The following is a 22,149-nucleotide window of genomic DNA, read 5'->3' on the forward strand; positions in this document are numbered from 1 at the left end:
GTGCAATTTTCAACCACGACATTGTTTTCAAAGTGTCCAATTTGCGAGAAACCCATAAACATGGCAACCCTGGTCATGCTGTGGATGTTTGGTCAGGACGTGTCGTTTTAATTTGTTCGTTTTGAGAGACTCATTACTAAGCACTTCCCAACACAAAACACATTGTGGGCGCTCCTCGTTACTTCTCAAAGTTTGTATGAAACGAACAGAGAGAAACTCATCGCTGTATTTGCGTTTCACGGTGACTGAGCCCAGTCAAAATTTAGGCAGCGGCGAGTGGGAATGACAAGTCATTGGCTGGACGACAGCGCTGCAGCGTTCGGATCGCGGAGTGATCTTCAAGAAAACTGCAGAAAAAATATCTAGTGAACTGCGAAGCACACGGGTATCTCCCTCCCACTCGCGTAGCTGCCAAACTGACACCGCTAAGCAGAGAGCGCACTGAACACAGTGCGCTGATGCTCTTGGTCAAAAAATATTCAAGTAATTCATTAAATAATTATACATTTACTCTAACACGTCGCGACCCACCATTAACAGGTCCACGACGACCCATACTTTAAGAAAGGCTGTTCTAGCCAATGAGAGGACAGATACGTGTGTGAACAAGGGGTAATAGAGATATCTTTGTATCTGCCATTATAGTGTCTGTGACAGCATTGACAGCGCCATTAAGGCTATCTCCATTTTGAAGTAGTCAATTTTCTTCTTCATTCCCGCCCAGTTGACTACTTTAAAATGGTGCAATCTCTCAATGGCAATGTCCATGCTAAAATGGGTTATATCCCTGATGAGTCCTCTATCTAGCTCTATGACAACAGGCACACCTCCGATATAAAGTATTTTTTTCAAAGTTGCCGAAATGCCACGTGCGTCCAGTTTATCAGTGCATTCGTAACACCCTAACCATTACGAAATAACCCCCACGTAGCAAATTAGTAAGTATATTTTTCGTTGACCAAATTCGACACTCTCATTGACCTCCATACAAAATTTCCTCACTTCGTGGGCTTATTTTTGTGGACAGATTTTGGCCTATGTACAACCTCTCGCTTCGCTTCTTCCTCTCTTGCGCTATTGAGTCTTAACATATGAACGGAAAAACGTCATCGATGGCTTTGGCCATTCATTGAGTGTCACATCTAGTTACCACAGCCACACAGTCAAAATGGGCTATCGTAAAAGTTCATGAAAACAAACATTAGCTTTTTGGTCTTAATTTAAGGTTAGGCATAAGGTCAGCAGTGTGATTAAGTTTAGGTTTAAAATCACATCTACAATAGAACATCTATTGTAGAAATAGGCAGGGTTATGACTTTGTGGCTGTGGTAACTAGTGACAACCCTCCAATAGAGTTCTAGACACTTGTAGAATCTATGCCAAGGTGCATTGAAGCTGTTCTGGCTCGTGGTGAGCCAATGCCATATTAAGACACTTGATGTTGAGGTTTCCTTTATGTTGGAAGTTACCTGTATGTGGTAGCTAGGTGGCATGAAAGCAACCCACTGGGCATACACTGGTTGAATCAATGTTGTTTCCTCGTCATTTGAAGCAATGTGGAATAGACGTTGAATTAACGTCTGTGCCCAGTGGGGGGAAAAAGTATGGTTTTATTTCAACAAAATATCATTGCATAATCATTGTTTAGGTATTTATATGGCATATTTCTAAAGTTTTCCTTAATAAACTACTTTACATGATGTGGAAAGAAAAGTCCAAGAGGTAAAACAGACTTAAACATGATACCACAGCGACTGTGTTCCATGGACAATGTGACAAATAAGTTTCCCTTCGAGATGTGTTTCTATTTATTGATGACTGAAGAAGCAAACCATGTCTGCCAATATAGATTTGCATCTCAAACTGACATTTAAATGATCAGATTAATTATTGTATTCTAGATGAGTGTCTTGATGCATGCTTAGGTTTGTGTTCTCCTTATAAACTGTCATTATGTTGCTGATTAACTTGTAAATAGCAAATGAAATTAAGCAGGCAGATTGTTCAGAAATACAAAAGGGCAAACGATGCTTAGTAGGAGGGTAACTGTGTTCTTGTTATCTTCCCGAGAGTGATAGGGAGTTGAGGCTGGTCCTCTGATAAGTAGAAAATCACTTCAAGATACCTTCGTAAAAACAGGTCTATACATTATAAGTACAGTACCTCATTCTGCTATACTTTCAAGAGTATGTGGTTGAGGTGGTTCAAAGGAATGTTTACATGTGAGAGCATGTTTAAAAAATATATATATATATTGTAGCCTATCAGCCTCATAACAGCAGTACACATAATTTGTGTACTGTTGAAGATTAGTTTGACTGGCGTCTGTCTGCATAGACCTTAAGATCTCAATGTTTAGTAAATAAACAATCTCCAATTCTGCCCATGTAACCCCAAAATGAGTGTCAGTGAGAGAGAGAGAAAGAACACCAGCATTGCTGTCTACCAAGCCACTCATTACAGAGAACCAGGGACAAGACACTTGTCCAGCTTTACGTTGCCCTTGCAACCTCAACTTCCTAACTCCTATACTTTGTAAGGATTGCGGTGTGGGGATCACAAAATGGTCTCAACGTAAACTTTGATCTGAAGCCATTCTTGTGATTTTGCTATTGTAAATGTTTGTAGGCTTATGTAGCCAAATTGTATCTATGATCGTACGCTATCCATTTATGTTTTTTGTATGCTATTTTAATATATGATAATTAACCAATGATATCAGGCCACAACTGGCTATGATTACAGACACCTGTGTGTGTCTTTTGACACTATACAAATGAGTCATCTCGGAGTGTTTGTCATTATAACCTGATGAAGACAGCTTGTCTTTCAAAACGTTGGGCATAAATATTTTTGCATCTGAGCTCCGAGAGTGTGCGGTTCTCCTTTATTTTTTTAAGTGTTCTACTCCGCTAGCCAGCACCTCGCCTAAATAGGTGTGCGTTTCTTTCGCCTCAGGATCACAAAATGTCCAGTGCTTTCTTCTCAGATTTGTATAACACAATTGGCCCTTGTAGAATAAATAAAGTATACAACTGAATTGGATTGAATAAACAGGTGTAGAGAAGTTCCATGTTGTACTGGCCTCCTTCTGTCAGTTGAGATGGTAGAAAGGAGGAGAGGGAGCAGAGGGATGTTGATCTAGTGCAGGCCTCCAGTGGTCAGTTCAGCACATGGTTCTGCTTTGTTCCCTCACAATGACACGTCAGCCTTGGGACCACTCTGTTCACTGTCACTCTTTCTCTACCTCTCACTCTTCATCGATTGCCTGGAGATTTGAAGTGTTTTAGCCTTCAGCAACCAACTCAAGGGTCCTTACAATGAGACGGATGAGAGGAATAGAGAAGGCAAGGGCCTTTCTCTCAACTGGATTAGCTGAACTCATGCGTCCTCTGCTCCGTCCTCTCTCACATTTGAAAAAGGTAAATCGAGAGAAAGTGGACGAAAATATGAAATGAGACTCTCCTCCACTCGTGCGTCATCAAGCAAATTACTTTTACAGGGTGGATCCCAAAATAACTGTGTAAAATTATAAAAACAAAGTTAGTTGCGCACTACATTTTCTAGATAAAAACATGCTACTTATAATTTTTAACATTTACATGTCCTTCTCTTACAAAACAATAGCTTATTCAAACGGGATGTGGCAGATTTCAAAACTCTTCTACGAAGGACTCGGGTAGGATACACGACTATCCTCGATGAAAGGTGGTTATCGAGGGGGGGGGGGGAAGACACTCTCCCATCGTATTGAAATTCTCCTCGACCACTTTTCGGCTTCCGGGTCACGGAGGAGAGGACGGACTTTTGCCCAAATGTGAAAAGGCCGAAGAGAAGAGAATGAGAGGGAGAATAGTATATTTTGAATCTTGAAAACAGGGGGGGTGGGGGCAGGATCAGCAAAGAGGTTTTTCTGTACTGGCCACTCAGATACAGCAACCTTGGACCACTCTGTTCTCTCTCATTCTCCATCTCCCCCAACCTTTCTTTGTGACTCAACACACTTTTCTATTCCTCTCTGATCAATCTATACAACGGCAGCTGACAAAAGGCTGCGGCCCTTGCTGTGACGCTACACTATTGCCTTGTTTAGCAAGACAAGTTAGATAAAGCAGAAACAGAGACACACTCTCCTTAAGTTATGACACTTGGGTGCAAGTACGACCCACATCGCCACAATTAATAAACCAAACAAAAAAACATACATTTAAGCAGTTTAGTCTGTAAACGTTTTAATGACTTCTGTTGGGGAGTGGGGTAGAGGGGCAGCACAAGACAGGTGGATTTGTTTATCAAGGCCCAAGGGATAATAAAGAGTCCCATTGCAATCTGTTTCGTCCAATGTCCACCCCTCACAGTTGCAGTGAAGAGCACAGGCATGTACAGTGAGTGGGAGTCCGGTGGTGGTTAACAACACACATGTTTTCAGTGAGTAGGGTTGTTCAGTGGTTAATGCCACACATTTTTTCATTCAGTGATGCACGCGCGTTATGTTACTGGAAGAGGCAGGGATATTGCAGGTGGGACATAGGATGTGATTGGGCATTGCTGTGGTGACAAGTGGGCGGGACTTCCTGTGTAGGCAGGGGCGGCACAGGAAGTGACCACAGGGCAGGCGGTATGCTGACGGAGAGGTCGAGTAGACGGACAGAGAGCAGGAACACGAACCACACCTGTTCTCACCTGGGAGAGAGAGAAAGGGAAGGGGAGAGAGAAGGGGGGGAAGGAGAGAAATAGGAAAAGCTATAGAGGGTGAAGGAGAGAAAGAGAACATGTATTGAGCAGTACATATAACCTTGAATGAGTATCTGTTCAGTTTTTATTTTCTCTCTCACAGACCACTGTATTCACTCTCCAACAACTGAAACATTATTGAAAAAAGGCTAACAACAAACTACAGGAATTACAGCAATGGAAATAACGCTTTTATGGCAAGTCGCAGAGGATCCAGTATAAAGAAAGACCCATCTTGACCCATCTCTGCACACATACTGTAGGTGAAAATAACAAACTGAAAGACCTTGGTAGTGTAGTAGGCCTGAAAAGCCTGCCGTTGCACTGCCTCTCTATGTTTTAAGTGTCTTTCTCCCTGGTAACTAGGCAACATCCCACTACTTAACCATCTAACTCGTTCAACTAATGACTAGTCAACTCAATACTTTTCCCCGTCATTCATTCGTACTCTCAACCCCGAAGTTGATGGAAAACCTTATAAAAGCATTACAGCCATTCTATTTTAATTGAAGTAATCACTTTTCTGAACGGGATTGGAGAAGAGAAAAAACAGGATTCCACTGAATTGTTTTTCCTTGTCAGATCAGTGATTACTCAGAGGAAAAGATACATCTTAGCCATATTCATACCAGCCACTAGCCACTGCTCCTACCTGTTGGGGTGTCAGCGGGTGTGTCTGTGTGTTTGTGTTGGACCTGGGGGGTTTGGGAGGTGTAGGAGGTAAAGGAGGGTCGGCCCTGCAGGGCTGAGAGAAGGGCCTGGTCTAGACTGGCAGACAAACGCTGCTCATGGTCTAGACTGGCAGACGAACAATGCTCATGGGAGCTACCGCTGGGAATGGTGGCTGGAACAAAAGGAATAACACAGCAACACTCATGAGTGACACATTCAAATATTTGATAGATCCAACCTTCAATAAAGGCCTTTGAACTAGCAAGAGAATGAATGCCTTGATGTTTTGCTCTCACGCTTTTTGAATTGTCTACACCAGTTTACCACTTACCTGTGGAAATAGTGGAGTTTGTGTCTGTTCTTAGTCTTTTCGAGTCAGGAAGTAGCTCCTTGGCGTGACCAGCACTAGCAGAGGCTGCTTTGGCCGCGGGGGGCTCACCCTTTCCCTTAGAGCGGATCAGAGTGGCCCAAACCTCCAGCTCTCTCTTCCTCCTACTCCCCAAATCTGGCCCTCCATCCTGGGGACTCACTCTATCCACTACCCCTTCTTTACAACCAACTTTACCAGCACACCGGTCCTTCCCATTCCCATTCTTCACCCTGTTGTTAAAAGCTCCGGTTCCCCTGTGCTGTGTAGAGTGGCTCCTCTCAGTATTTACACTTTCTGCACGTTTTTGGGTAGTCTGTGTGAGAGTCCCACTGTTCCTGCTAAGTGCACCCTGGTGGTTGGCTGACTCTATAGCAGCAGCAGCAGTAGTGACAGCAGAGTCCCCACTGTCCCCAGTCCTCTGTGGGGGTATGAGCCTGGAGGTGTGCGGACTCTCCCCCTGGACCTGCCTCCCCACCATCCCCTCCCTGACCTCTAACCCTGTCTGAAGCAGGAAGCGGTCGATGCGGCTCTTCAGGTGGGGGTTGGGGAGGGCCTGTGCCTCAGGGATGAAGGGGACACCGGTGAAGGGGTCGTTGGGGACACGACCCCAGGTAGCCTCCCTCCTCTGGTACTCTTCCAGAGTGGAGCTGTCCACAGACACTCCGCTGGGCAGCAGCATAGGGAGCAGCATCACTTCCTGGGTCAGGGGGTCCAGGAAATCCTCAGGGACCTGCAGGAGGCTGGGAGGGGGGTTGGACCGAGAAAAATACAGAACATTATTATCGTCCCAGAGATCTTGCCTTTGGCTTGAGGACCAGAATTACAATTCACCTTGCATCATATATTGTGTTGAAAACAGTCAGCATTTAATACACACTTTACCTAGTTGCTGTTGTCGGCTGTGGTTGAACGACAGGTGAAGGCTGTGCTGATGCCAAGTGGCTAAGCTGTGGCGCTGGTCTCAGGGTAGCATTCTCATGTGCTATTCTCACCCTCTCCGCCTCCTCTGGAGGACAGCAGCGAGAAGGCAGCCCCCACACTGCCAGTGCCTTGAGCCCCATCGCGGAGGCACCCGCACCATACGGCACTGACACACGGAGTTGCTTCACAGAGCCTAGTGAGAGCGGCCCCCTGCTCCACAGCTCCTCTTGTCTACACCCCTCTCGGGGGGGCGGTGGCAGGGAGGGGAAGGGAGGGCGCGGGCGGAAACAGGGATGGGAGAAACTGACATGGGTCTCTTCTCTTAGTTCACAGCGTCCCACTAGGCGGAAATCCCCCTGGCTGGTGTCTGTGTGACTCTGAGTTTGGCCACGTTGGGCCCATTGCTGGCTCTTCTCCTGGCCTTGTTGGCTCCATTGTTGGGCCTGGAGGCTCCATTGGTGGCCTTTGAATTGGGCCTTGGCTTGGTCCCATTGCTGGCCCTTCTCTTGGCCTTGTTGGACCTGACTTTGGCCCTGCTCTAGGCTGTGGTTGTGAGGGAGTGGGGGATCAGAGCTGGTGCTGATCTCCAGCCTCTTGCAGGCCTGTCCACGGTCCATCCCCCAGGGCCACAGCTCCACATCCACCCGACACACTTCCACCTGGAAACCAAACTGCAGTGTCACCTAGGGTCAGATAAAGGGAAGATTAGACAGACACACACCCAAAATGATCACTTCTCTAGAACGAGATGAAGAATGGGACAGTGATGTCATAAGATTAATCTCTAAATATTCTAGAGCGTCAGCTCACCTGAACGGGTGGCCGAAGGAAGTACTCCAGCTTAAAACCCCGCCTCCGGACTGCTGGGTCAGCCGATAGGAGGTTGGTGACGTCATACCCATCTGCACACAGCTAGATGAGGGAGAGCGGGAAAAGAAGAGAGGAGAGAGAGGGGTGAAGAGTGAGGAAGGGGAGAGGGATGGAAAGGAGGAGGAGAGAGAGAGAGGTAGGGTCAAAGAGAGAAGTTATGAGGGGTAAAGTGAGATAAGGGAAAGAGGAGACAGGAAGGGCAAAAAGGAGAGGTGGAGAATGAAAGGAGAGAGGGAGAGGTAAAAGAGGAGAGTGAAAAGGATGAAGAGTCACTCCCAGAACAATAATAAGGACTAGCCAAGAGAGTTTCATTCAGCCTATAATACAAAGCGAGGAACAGAGCAAGGTCAACTGTGATTCAACCTCCCACACTTGCCCCTCTCCTTCCAATCTCTTCCTCTCATTCTAGCGCACATCTCTCACCCTAGCTCTTTTTCCTCCTCCTCTCCATAAAACCCAGAAGACAGAACATGACCACAGATGTATTAAAGAAGGACAAGAGGGTGAGACGAGACAAAAAGAAAAAGTGGCTTTGTCAGCTGGATGCCAGGTTCACACTCAGGAGGAGGAAAGCGAGTATCTGAACTTTTCCAATAAGAATGCTCATTTTAGATGTTTTAATTAGAAGCATCCCCCCCATTTGCATTGACTGGCTGAGCATAACCATAGCATAACCATAGGGCGGCGCACAATTGGCCCAGCATCGTTAGGGTTTGGCCGGGGTAGGCCGTCATTGTAAATAAGAATTTGTTCTTAACTGACATGCCTAGTTAAAGGTTAAATTATATTTAGATTTTTTTTTTTTAAAGGATACAACCTTTGTTCAGATTGTTAGCCGACACATTGAACCAACGCTAGAAAACCACCCATGGAAGGGGGGATAATGTCAGCTCCGGTCCATACAATCCTAACGCAATGTAAAATGTTTTGTACCTTGTCACACTGGATGGTGGTCTTGAAATGTGGCAGGCAGAGATTCACCACCATGGTCTTCACACTTGCTGAAAAAAATAATAATAAACTAAAATCAGTGTTAACATCTACACTTTTCATTGCTCTCCTCATTACGGTTACCAACTTACTCGGTGGAATTATGAAAATCCTTCAGACAACAGTCTAAACCAGGCGTAGCAAAACAAGTGTCAACCCTACTGATCACATAGGGCAGCACGTCTGTGAATGTATGACAGAGATGCTGAATAATTCCATTCAATTGCCTAGATCTTTATTGTCCCTTAAAGGTCAATTCTTGTTCAGTGTAAAAAAAGACATACATCTACATATAGCAAATATTTCTTACAGTGACAAGGGGAAGAGTAAGGCCAGTGTGTTGTGAATCATAAACACACAATGAAGTTCTATACAGGCAGTAATAGCTATAGACTGAACGAAATTGTTTACCTTCAGAATTGCAATAACCCTTGACCTCTCTCCACTGTGAGCGGTCAGATGACCTTGTCCTAGAAAGGGTCACTTATTTAGTTTCACGTTAATTTACAACGATTGCCTACTTGATTCAAAGAAACAATATATTGGGAAGCAATATATAACTCATAGCACTACATCCAATAAATCGTAAGGAGGATGACACACTACATTATAATTGAACACAAAGAAAAAGGACATGGCAGTAAAGAAAAAAAATACGACTATGCCATTCAGTAGCCTATCTGGAGTTATACAGTCATGTTCAGTTAGCCTAGCTATTCCTCCACAACACAACAAGTTAGCTAGCTAGATAACGCTAGAGGCATATGCTAGCTACATAATAGCATTTGAACACATTATAGCCTATTCTACACACAAACGGTCGACTAATGACAGTATTCTGTAATTTATGTTGGCCCTTTCATCTCTAAAGATAACCAACTAGCTAGGTAGTACTTCTTTGGTTGTTTCCTAGCCAGAGACCCGACGATGGGGTCTCTCTGGCTAACGTTAGTTGCTTAATTGCTAGCGAACGTTCGCTAGCTAGCTAGGTTTTGTTTACAGAAACCGGTCTAACGTTAACTTCTTGCAAAAAGTTGGCTAGCAAGCTATCTGAGTTTACCGTGCTTCCTGCTAATGTTCTTGTAGAAGAGCTCACACGAACTGTCTGAAATATATGAAGATACAATCACTTGAGCTTTTCTCTGGAGGGACCACTTTTGCATGCATTTAACCAAAACACTGACTACCAGCTAGCTAGCTAATGTAAGGAAAGAGAAGAGGAACAAATTTCACGGCGTCAACTGTTTTCACGATTGCTACTACCTTGTGACAGTTCTAATGAATTGGCTCTGAATATAGCACTATGATGCCAAAAGCAGATAGGCCTACAATGTTAAAGCTGTTCTTACAGCTTCTCTGCTATGAATTAAAGTATTTTTCTTAATTCGAAATGGTTAATTGTTTCGATGTGGCAAGAGAGGTTTACATCAGAATAGCAGCAGTACCTTGACAGATTTATTAGATTATGGCACCTAGGGGAGAGTGGGGTAAGTTGAGCCACCATTGTTTCTAGGAAATCAATCACAAAATTAATGATTTTAATAAATATTTAGGAAAAGGTAATCATTTCATGGAGTCTGTGAAGTAAGAATCCACATGGAAAAAGTGGTAAGCAAATTAGGTAAAAAAACAAACAGATTTTCACCAAGTCAAATTAATTATGACTGGGGTACAGTAAGTGTTTCCAAAAAAGTTCAAAGGGTTTGTTATTTGTTAAGCCTGTGTTAAAAGTTGCTTAAAAATATTAAAGGCAAAAAATCATTGTGATTGCGTTGAATTGTGTTTGGGAAATGGTTTTAAAAGGTAATGGCAATATTTCATTAAGTAAAAAAATGTGTAGGCAGCTTAATTTACTCTGTCCCATGGCTCAAGTTAACCCATACCCGGGGTAAGTTATGCTAAGAAACCACTTTTGTATGGCTGTATGGTCAAAAAGGGTATGAAATTGTTGCCGCCGTAGCATTGAACGCCAGAGAGCATTTGGCCTCCCTTGATAAAAAACAATATAAAATAATAGCCAATCAGCTTTGAGCTAAACTGAGTGAGCTCAACTGGGAAGCCAGTTTGGATTTGGCTTCACACCAATCACATCAAAAGCAAAACGACAAAAAAAAACTTGAATTGTTGCATCTCGTTGTGTCGTTGTCCTCTGGTGGCTAGCTAGCTAAAATGGGCCCTTTCCTAAATTAGCCATGGATGGAGATAGGGATTTGGACTAGATGTAGTAGGCTAATGTTAACCAGCTGGCTTATCGTCACCCATGAAAGGAAGTTAGGCTAGTGAGCAAGCATTTTAACCAGGTAGCCTAGGACAACAAAAACTTAAAGCATGCATTATATGACAGTCATAGACCGTTTCGTCAACATGAAAGAGTGGAGGATGGCATTGGCATTTCTCTACAAGTAGGGTGAGTCCCAAAAAAATTATACTTGCACACACACACACACACACACACACACACACACACACACACACACACACACACACACACACACACACACACACACACACACACACACACGCACACACACACACACACACACACAGAGAGAGAAATCAGAACCATGGACAGCCACATCATATTTAGGTTTGGTTGATTGGACCAAATCGTTTTTGGTATCTTTTAGTTGTCACTGTATTAGACTAAGCAAAGGGGATTGGATGATATTGAAATGGTGCTGGAATAGTGGAGGCAGCTCCTGTTTTCTTTGCGACTTGCGGTAACTCTCCGTGGTTCTAAATCAACAGTTGTTTAGTACTCCGAAAATGTCTGAAACATTAACTTGCTTGACCATGCTGTAGGTCATGTAACTGTTTGTTACATGCAATATGGTTTGTGGACTTCACCGGACAGATGTTGCTTTCAGGTTTTGTGATGAAACAAAGGTGTGGTTGAATTTATTCTGCCACTGTGTCTTCTCATTGTCTTGGCCTTAGGCCTATATATCATGGTGGCAAGGCATATGAACTAACAGGTTATAGAGCAAACAACGCAATTATCACACCACATAGGTTGTAATATGGCTTTTTAGGGGGGGGGGGAGCTTAGCTTCCCTGGTGATTTTACCCACGCACAGCTACTGCCCTTGACTGTGTCTCCCGACCCATCCTGTCTCAGCCTCCAGTATTTATGCTGCAGTAGTTTATGTGTCGGGGGGCTAGGGTCAGTCTGTTATATCTGGAGTATTTCTCCTGTCTTATCCGGTGTCCAGTGTGAATTTAAGTATTCTCTCTCTCTTTTTCTCTCTTTTTTTCTCGCTTTCTCTCTTTTTTTCTTTCTTTCTCTCTCTCTCTCGGAGGACCTGAGCCCTAGGACCATGCCTCAGGACTACCTGGCCTGATGACTCCTTGCTGTCCCCAGTCCACCTGGCCGTGCTGCTGCGCCAGTTTCAACTGTTCTGCCTGCGGCTATGGTACCCTGACCTGTTCACCGGACGTGCTACCTGTCCCAGACCTGCTGTTTTCAACTCTCTAGAGACAGCAGGAGCGGTAGAGATACTCTGAATGATCGGCTATGAAAAGCCAACTGACATTTACTCCTGAGGTGCTGACCTGTTGCACCCTCGACAACCACTGTGATTATTATTATTTGACCCTGCTGGTCATCTATGAACATTTGAACATCTTGGCTATGTTCTGTTATAATCTCCACTCGGCACAGCCAGAAGAGGACTGGCCACCCCTCATAGCCTGGTTCCTCTCTAGGTTTCTTCCTAGGTTCTGGCCTTTCTAGGGAGTTTTTCCTAGCCACCGTGCTTCTACGCCTGCATTGCTTGCTGTTTGGGGTTTATAAATACATTTGATTGAATGATTGACCGAGTTATGCTGAATGTAAAAAATGGCTCAATTTACCCCACTCTCCCCTACTTAAAATAAATGCAGGCATGACTGTAAGTTGCTTTGGGTCCCATGTGGCGCAGTTGGTAGAGCATGGCACTTGCAAGGCCAGGGTTGTGCTTGATTCCAAAGGTAAGTCGTTCTGGATAAGAGCGTCTGCTAAGTGACTAAAATGTAAAAAAGCCTCTTCTAAATGGCATATATTATAAAGGTGAATGCTGGTTTTCCTGACAGAAAACTGCTGATATTGACATGGCCTTGACTGGTAAGCTTCAATTCTTATATTTTTAGTAAACTGAAATAAAATTATTAACGAAACTATACTGAAACTATTATCTTTGACTTCAAAAATAAAATCATCATTAATTATATTCAGTTTTAGTTTTTTTTCACTAGCTATCACTAGCTAACAGCAGGGGAAAAAGCTAGGTAGCTAACTCGATTTTTCTTACTGTCAGGTCAGAACACAAGTCTGTAGTGTAAGCCTGTATGGTATATGTATGTACAGCGGGAAGAAAAAGTATGTGAACCCTATACAATTACCTGGATTTCTGCATAAATTGGTCATAAAATGTTATCTGATCTTCATCTAAGTCACAACAATAGACAAACACAGTCTGCTTAAACTAATAACATGCAAACAATTAAAAATTTTCATGTCTTTATTGAACACACGTTGTAAACATTCACAGCGCAGGTTGGAAAAAGTATGTGAACCCTTGGATTTAATTACAGGTTGACCCTCCTTTGGCAGCAACAACCTTAACCAAATGTTTTCTGTAGTTGCGGATCAGACCTGCACAATGTTCAGGAGGAATTTTGGACTATTCCTCTTTACAAAACTGTTTCAGTTCCACAATACTCTTGGGATGTCCGGTGTGAACTGCTCTCTGGAGGTCAAGCTACAGCATCTCAATCGGGTTGAGGTCAGAACTGACTGGGCCACTCCAGAAGATGTATTTTCTTCTGTTCAAGCCATTCTGTTGTTGAATTACTTCTGTCTTTGGGTCGTTGTCCAGTTGCATCACCTAACTTCGGTTGAGCTTCAATTGGCAGACAGGTAGCCTTAAATTCTCCTGAAAAATGTCTTGATAAACTTGGGAATTCATTTTTCCGTCGATGATAGCAAGCTGTCCAGGCCCTGAGGCAGCCCCAAACCATGATGCTCCCTCCACCATACTTTACAGTTGGGATGAGGTTTTGATGTTGGTGTGCTGTGCCTTTTTTTTCTCTCCACACATAGTGTTGTGTGTTACTTCCTTACAACTCAACTTTAGTTTAATCTGTCCACAGAATATTTTGCCAGTAGCGCTGTGGAACATCCATGTGCTCTTTTGCAAACTTCAGATGTGCAGCAATGGGTTTTTTTGGACAGCAGAGGCTTCTTCCATGGTGTCCTCCCAAGAACACCATTCTTGATTAGTGTTTTACGTGTTGTATACTCGTCAACAGAGATGTTAGCATCTTCCAGAGATTTCTGTAAGTCTTTAGCTGACACTCTAGGATTCTTCTTAACCTCATTGAGCATTCTGCGCTGTGCTCTTGCAGTCATCTTTGCAGGACGGCCACTCCTAGGGAGAGTAGCAACAGTGCTGAAATTTCTCCATTTATAGACAATTTGTCTTGCCGTAGACTGACTTTTAGAGATACTTTTGTAACCCTTTCCAGCTTCATGCAAGGCAACAATTCTTAATCGTAGGTCTTCTGAGATCTCTTTTGTTTGAGGCATGGTTCACATCAGGTAACGCTTCTTGTGAATAGCAAACTCAAATTTTGTGAGTTTTTCATGGGGTAGGGCAGCTCTAACCAAAATCTCCAATCTCGTCTCATTGATTCAACTCCAGGTTAGTTGACTCCTGACTCCAATTAGCTTTTGCAGAAGTCATTAGCCTAGGGGTTCACATACTTTTTCCAACCTACGCTGTGAATGTTTAAATTATGTATTCAAAGTAGACAAGAAAAACACAATAATTTGTGTGTTATTAGTTTAAGCACATTGTTTGTCTATTGTTGTGACTTAGATGAAGATCAAATTTTTGGTCAAATTTATGCAGAAATCCATTTAATTACAAAGGGTTCACATACTTTTTCTTGCCACTGTATGTACAGTATGTATGTACTGTATGTATGTATCAGTGGAGGCTGGTGGGGGTAGCTATAGGAGAACAGGCTTATTGTAATGGCTGGACTGGAATAAATGGAATGGAGTCAAATGTGGTTTCTGTATGTTTGATACCGTTCCAATTATTCCATTCCAGCCATTACAATGAGCCCGTCCTCCTATAGCTCCCACCACCAGCCTCCATTGGTATGCATGTACAGTTGACGGAAGTTTACATACACCTTAGCCAAATACATTTAAACTCAGTTTTTCACAATTCCTGAAATTTAATCCTAGTTAAAGTTCCCTGTCGTAGGTCAGTTAGGATCACCACTATATTTTAAGAATGTGAAATGTCAGAATAATAGTAGAGAGAATGATTTATTTCAGCTTTTATTTCTTTCATCACATTCCCAGTGGATCAGAAGTTTACATACACTCAATTAGTATTTGGTAGCATTGCCTTTAAATTGTTTAACTTGGGTCAAACGTTTCGGGTAGCCTTCCACAAGCTTCCCACAATAAGTTGGGTGAATTTTGGCCCATTCCTCCTGACAGAGCTGGTGTAACTGAGTCAGGTTTGTAGGGCTCCTTGCTCGCACACACTTTTTCAGTTCTGCCCACAAGTGTTCTATAGGATTTAGGTCGGGGCTTTGTGATGGCCTCTCCAATACCTTGACTTTGTTGTCCTTAAGCCATTTTGCCACAACTTTGGAAGTATGATTGGGGTCATTGTCCATTTGGAAGACTCATTTGCGACCAATCTTTAAACTTCCTGACTGATGTCTTGAGATGTTGCTTCAATATATCCACATAATTTTCCTCCCTCATGAGGCCATCTATTTTGTGAAGTGCACCAGTCTCTCCTGCAGCAAAGCACCCCCACAACATGATGCTGCCACCCCAGTGCTTCACGGTTGGGATGGTGTTTGTCAGCTTGCAAGCCTCCCACTTTTTCCTCCAAACATAACGATGGTCATTATGGCCAAACAGTTCTATTTTTGTTTCATCAGACCAGAGGACAATTCTCCAAAAAGTACGATCTTTGTCCCCATGTGCAGTTGCAAACCATAGTCTGGCTTTTCTATGGCGGTTTTGGAGCAGTGGCTTCTTCCTTGCTGAGCGGCCTTTCAGGTTATGTCGATATAGGACTCGTTTTACTGTGGATATAGATACCTGTTTCCTCAAGCATCTTCACAAGGTCCTTTGCTGTTGTTCTGGGATTGATTTGCATTTTTTGCACCAAAGTATGTTCATCTCTAGGAGACAGAATGCCTCTCCTTCCTGAGCGGTATGACGGCTGCGTGGTCCCATGGTGTTTATACTTGCGTACTATTGTTTGTACAGATGAATGCGGTACCTTCAGGCGTTTGGAAATTGCTCCCAAGGATGAACCAGATTTGTGGAGGTCTTGGTTGATTTCTTTTGATTTTCCCATGATGTCAAGCAAAGAGGCACTGAGTTTGAAGGTAGGCCTTGAAATACATCCACAGGACTCAAATTATGTCAATTAGCCTATCAGAAGCTTCTAAAGCCATGACATCATTTTCTGGAATTTTCCAAGCTGTTTAAAGGCACAGTCAACTTAGTGTATGGTAACTTCTGACCCACTGGAATTGTGATACAGTGAATTATAAGTGAAATAATCTGTCTGTAAACAATTGTTGTACTTGCCAAAACTATAGTTTGTTAACAAGAAATTTGTGGAGTGGTTGAAAAACGAGTTAATGACTCCAACCTAAGTGTATGTAAATTTCCGACTTCAACTGTATGTACTGTATATATGTATTCATGTATCACAGGAGGTTGGTGGCACCTTCATTGGGGAGGACCGGCTCGTGGTAATGGCTGGAGCAGAATAGTTGGAATGGTATCAAATACATCAAACACATGGTTTTATTATGAGTCGTCCTCCCCTAAGCAGCCTCCACTCTTATGTATATATATTGTTTTTAAAGCATTGGATTGGTGTAAACCTTTCTTTTAAATCCAAGTCACATCGAGATTGACTTTATAATTTAAACCTAACCTAAAGTAACCTATGACCTGACCCCCCACCTGTCCCCCGGCCCCCAGTGGCAAGAAGAGGCATCCCAAAAATCACACATAACTACAGTATATAACACAAATGGCCCCTCCTATGCTCCGACACATGCTTTCTGTCCCTAACACTAAAACCAAAAATATTATAACAACTAAAGATGTATTTGTATAGAACTAAAACAAAATAAAAACCAGCAAATCAGGCCTAAAAACTGAAACTAAACTGAATTTAAAATAAAAAAACAAATAGAAATAATAACAAATATAAAACCACAAAACTACACTGAGTATACAAAACACTAGGAACACTTGCTCTTTCCATGACAGACTGACCAGGTGAATCCAGGTGAATATGATCCCTTATTGATGTCACTTGTTAAATTCGCTTCAATCAGTGTAGATGAAGGGGAGGACACAGGTTAGAGAAGGATTGTTAAGCCATGAGACATGGATTGTGTATGTATGCCATTCAGAGGGTGAATGGGCAAGACACAAGATTTATGTGCCTTTGAACGGGGTATGGTAGTATTTATTTAACCTTTATTTAACTAGGCAAGTCAGTTAAGAACAAATTCTTATTTACAATGACGGCCTACCAAAAGGCAAAAGGCTTCCTTCGGGGACGGGGGCCTGGGCTTAAAATAAATAAATAAATACAATGTAAAAATAGGACAAAACACACATCACAACATTAGAGACAACACAACACTACATAAAGAGAGACCTGAGACAACAACATAGCAAGGCAGCAACACATGACAACAGCATGGTAGCAACACAACATGACAACAACATGGTAGCAACACAACATGGTAGCAGCACAAATCATGGTACAAACATTATTGGGCACAGTCAACAGCACAAAGGTCAAGAAGGTAGAGACAACAATACATCACACAAAGCAGCCACAACTGTCAGTAAGTGTCCATGATTGAGTCTTTGAATGGAGAGATTGAAATAAAACTGTCCAGTTTGAGTGTTTGTTGCAGCTCGTTCCAGTGGCTAGCTGCAGCGAACTGAAAAGAGGAGTGACCCAGGGATATGTGTGCTTTGGGGACCTTTAACATAATGTGACTGGCAGAACAGGTGTTGTATGTGGAGGATGTGGGCTGCAGTAGATATCTCAGATAGGGGGGAGAGAGGCCGAAGAGGGTTTTATAAATAAGCATCAACCAGTGGGTCTTGCGACGGGTATACAGAGATGACCAGATTACAGAGGAGTATAGAGTGCAGTGATGTGTCCTATAAGGAGCATTGGTGGCAAATCTGATGGCCGAATGGTAAAGAACATTAGCCGCTCGAGAGCACCCTTACCAGCCGATCTATAAATTATGTCTCCGTAATCTAGCATGGGTAGGATTGTCATCTGAATCAGGTTTAGTTTGGCAGCTGGGGTGAAAGAGGAGTGATTACAATGGAGGAAACCAAGTATAGATTTAACTTTAGCCTGCATCTTTGATATGTGCTGAGAGAAGGACAGTGCACCATCTAGCCATACTCCCAAGTACTTGTATGAGGTGACTACCTCAAGCTCTAAACCATCAGAGGTTGGTTCAGAGTAATAACACCTGTGGGAAGAGGGGCATTCTTCTTACCAAACCACATGACCTTTTGTTTTGAAGGTGTTCAGAACAAGGTTAAGGGTAGAGATAGCTTGTTGGACACTAAGAAAGCTTTGTTGAAGAGCATTTAACACAAAATCCGGGGAGGGGCCAGCTGAGTATAAGACTGTATCATCTGCATATAAATGGATGAGAGAGCTTCCTACTGCCTGAGCTATGTTGTTGATGTAAATTGGGAAGAGCGTGGGGCCTAGGGTTGAGCCTTGGGGTACTCCCTTGGTGACAGGCAGTGGCTGAGGCAGCAGATTTTCTGACGTTATACACTGCACTCTTTGAGAGAGGTAGTTAGCAAACCAGGCCAAAGACCCTTCAGAGACACCAATACTCCTTAGCCGGCCCACAAGAATGGAATGGTCTACCGTATCAAAAGCTTTGGCCAAGTCAATAAAAATAGCAGCACAATATTGCTTAGAATCAAGGGCAATGGTGACATCATTCAGGACCTTTAAGGTTGCAGTGACACATCCATAACCTGAGCGGAAACCAGATTGCATACCCGAGAGAATACTATAGACATCAAGAAAGCCAGTCAGTTGATTATTGACTGTTTTTCCAACACTTTTGATAAACAGGGCAACATAGAAATAAGCCTATAACAGTTAGGATCAGCTTGATCTCCCCCTTTAAATAAAGAATGAACTGTGGCTTCCTTCCAAGCAATGGGAACCTCCCCAGAAAGGAGAGACATGTTAAAAAGGTTGGAGATAGGCTTGGCGATGATAGGGGCAGCAACCTTGAAGAAGAAAGGGTCTAAACCATCTGACCCAGATGTTTTTTTGGGGTCAAGTTTAAGGAGCTCCTTTAGCACCTCAGACTCAGTGACTGCAGGGAGAAACCTTGTTGCGGGGCAGGGGGAAATGATGGAATAGCATCGGGGATAGTCGCATTAGAAGGGGTGGGAGATGAGGAAATGTTGGACGGGCAAGGAGGAATGGCTGAGTCAAATAGGAATCCTGACTTAATGAAATGGTGATTAAAGAGCTCAGCCATGTTCTTCTTGTCAGTAATAACCACATCATCAACATTAAGGGACATGGGCAGCTGTGAGGAGGAGGGTTTATTCTCCAGGTCTTTAACCGTTTTCCAGAACTTCTTGGGGTTAGACCCACAGAGAGAGAACTGCTCCTTAAAGTAACTAACTTTGGCCTTCCGGATAGCCTGAGTGCACTTTATTTCTCATTTGCCTGAACGATAGCAAGTCAGCTTGAGTATGCGTGTGCCGAGCCTTTCGCCAAATGCAATTCTTGAGGTGGAGTAACTCTGCAAGATCACGGTCGAACCAGGGGTTGAACCTGCTTTTAATTCTCCTTTTCTTAATGGGGGCGTGTTTGTTAACAATACCACTGAAAATATAAAAAAAGAAGGTTCAAGTGTCTTCGACAGAGGGGATCAAGCTGATTCTATACCACTACACAGAGGCCAGGTCATGAAGGAAGGCTTGCTCATTAAAGTTTTTTAGCAAGCGTCTATGACAAATCAGGACAGGTCGTTTCACTGAGCAGCCATTACGAACACAGGCTGTAAAACAGTGATCATTAAGGTCATTACAGAAAACACCAGACTAATACCTATCAGGATTATTTGTGAGGATAACATCGAGGAGAGTAGCCTTTTCTGGGTGTTTGGAGTCGTACCTTGTGGATTGGTGATCATCTGAGAAAGATTTAGGGAGTCCCATTGCTTTAGGACTCAGGTGGTTTAAGCATGTCCCAGTTTAGGTAACCTAGCAGGACAAATTCAGACTTAGTGTAAGGGGCCAGGAGAGAACTTAGGGCAGGTAGGGTACAGGCCGGTGCTGATGGAGGAATATAGCACCCAGCAACAGTCAACAAAGAGTTATTTGAAAGTTTATTGCTTAAAACCAGCAAATCAAATTGTTTGGGGACAGACTTGGTAGAGACAACCGAACACTGAATGTGATCCTTGGTAAAGATTGCCAATCCCCCACCTTTGGAAGATCTGTCTTGCCGAGAAAGGTTATAACCAGAAAGGTTAACATCAGTATTCAAAACACTTTTTCTGAACCACGTCTCAGTAATGGCCAACACATCTGGATTGAAGCTGTGAACCCACAATTTCAATTGATCCATTTGAGGTAATAAGCTTCTAGTGTTAGTGTGCAGAAAACCCAGGCTTTTATGAGAGCAGAAATCAGTGAAGCAGATATCAGAGCACAAGTCAGAATTGGGGCTAGCAACAGTAGATGGGCCAGGGTGTACATGCACATTTCCAGATATCATCAACAGTAATACAATCAAGGCACGGCTTAGTACAGGGAGAACTCTGCAGTGCTGATTTATGACATCTGAATGTATATCAGATGGCAACAAGATCATATTGTAGTAGGTGCCAGGTGCACTGGTTTGAAGGTGTCAAGAACTGCAACGCTGCTGGGTTTTTCACACTACCTTTTGCATCAAGAATGGTCCACCATCCAGCCAACTTGACACAACTGTTGGTCCACCACTCAAAGGACATCCAGCCAACTTGACACAACTGTTGGAAGCATTGGAGTCAACATCCCTGTGGAACGCTTTCGACACCTTGTAGAGTCAGGCCATGCCCTGACGAATTGAGGCTGTTCTGAGGGCAAAGAGCGTGTAACTTAATATTAGGAAGGTGTTCCTAATGTTTTGTACACTGTGTATAATAACCTTATTGGAAATTAAGTCATGTTTATTTACTTGCATCTTTATTGATTCAGTTTGATTTTACCCAGGAGTGATCTTCATCAAGCCATTACAGTAACATAAATACAAACCGTTAAAATAAGTACAAAAACATTGGTGGCAATTTCCCCTCTAAAACAATACAGTAATTACATTGACATCACCAACAACAAAAAAAGAAACTAACAACGGCTTTGGATATAGTTGATATTGTTAGTAGTTGATTTTCGACATATTCTTACAATATGGTTGAACCATGTAGTAGATCTAAACTAGCATTCATACAGTTAAGAAACATTCAAGAAAAGCTTATAATACTTGTCCGATTCACAAGAATAATAATAACAATTGTAATAGTAATAATTTGATTTCTTTAAATATTCACACGCAGTATCTTGGTATGCTGGAATAAACATGAACACATAAAAGCCAAACTATTCACATCTAATCGAGTCTACTTTCGGTCTGATCTCCTCAATAGGACATAGTGCAGTAAGTCTGAACCCTACCTAGGGAAGGCAATGTCTTCCTTTGTCTGGCTCTCTAACTCTTTGGGATGCATCCCATTTTGAAAACTGGCACCCTTGCTGATTTGAAAGGGCTGGGTGGGTGAAAGTTATTTCAGCCTTTCTCTGGCCCAAGCCTCTCATTCTTTCACTACTGTACTCTCACTTGCCTCCTATTTTTACATATGAAGTCAGTTTCAGCTCTGTCCTCACTTTTTTCACCTCATTCTTTCTGCTCACTCTTGTCACTTGGTCTTCTCCTCTCCTCCCACTCTTGGGTCAAAAAAGCATGATCTGAAAATATAAATAATGACAATATCCGAGTAAAGCCAGTGTGTTTCCCGTGTCTCTTTCGCAGACCCCGGAATAAACAGTCATTTTCAAGTAATTTTCTCTGCTGGTGGGGAGGTCTGACACAGCTCAATGCGGACCCCTTGTGTTCATCTTTAGTCACCGTGGACAGTTTGTAGTGCCAGAGAGCCAGCCCACTGGGCACATACTGGTTTAATCAATGTCGTTTCCACATCGTTTCAATGAAATGACGAAGAACCAATGTCGAAGAGACGTTGAAATGACATCTGTGCCTAGTGGGAGGTTCTCCAATATCCCTGAATCTACATGAAGAATCATTCAGAGTTCGACTACATTTCATCTCAAGCCACTTCAGGAAATGAGCTGAAATGGAACCAACCAAACAACTACCAATCAACTATACTACTATTCTCCTAATTTCCTCCTATTAAAAACCACTTTGGATTTTTCATCCACAATTTTCACTTTCCGACACTTTCTCATCACAATCCTCTCACACACC

General features: G+C 43.0%; 1 protein-coding gene across 2 annotated transcripts; it reads right to left on the reverse strand.

Annotated features, from left to right (window-relative positions):
• Window positions 1–4,215: 4,215 nt before the first annotated feature.
• ubox5 (U-box domain containing 5) lies at window positions 4,216–9,752 on the reverse strand. Of its 2 annotated transcripts, XM_038988918.1 has the most exons (8): window positions 9,618–9,730; window positions 8,969–9,027; window positions 8,501–8,568; window positions 7,508–7,609; window positions 6,659–7,380; window positions 5,738–6,516; window positions 5,387–5,578; window positions 4,216–4,743 (listed from the first exon to the last, which is right to left on the reverse strand). In XM_038988918.1, the coding sequence occupies exons 3-8, from the start codon at window positions 8,552–8,554 to the stop codon at window positions 4,472–4,474; spliced, it is 2,121 nt and encodes a 706-aa protein (XP_038844846.1). In that variant the 5' UTR covers window positions 8,555–8,568; window positions 8,969–9,027; window positions 9,618–9,730; the 3' UTR covers window positions 4,216–4,471. The 2 variants fall into 2 exon arrangements, with proteins under 2 accessions (XP_038844846.1, XP_038844838.1); XM_038988910.1 differs by lacking the exon at window positions 8,969–9,027 and having other exon boundaries at window positions 9,618–9,752.
• Between the last annotated feature and the right edge of the window lie 12,397 nt (window positions 9,753–22,149).

The sequence above is a fragment of the Salvelinus namaycush genome, chromosome 1 (assembly GCF_016432855.1).
Source record: "Salvelinus namaycush isolate Seneca chromosome 1, SaNama_1.0, whole genome shotgun sequence".
NCBI lineage: Eukaryota > Metazoa > Chordata > Actinopteri > Salmoniformes > Salmonidae > Salvelinus > Salvelinus namaycush.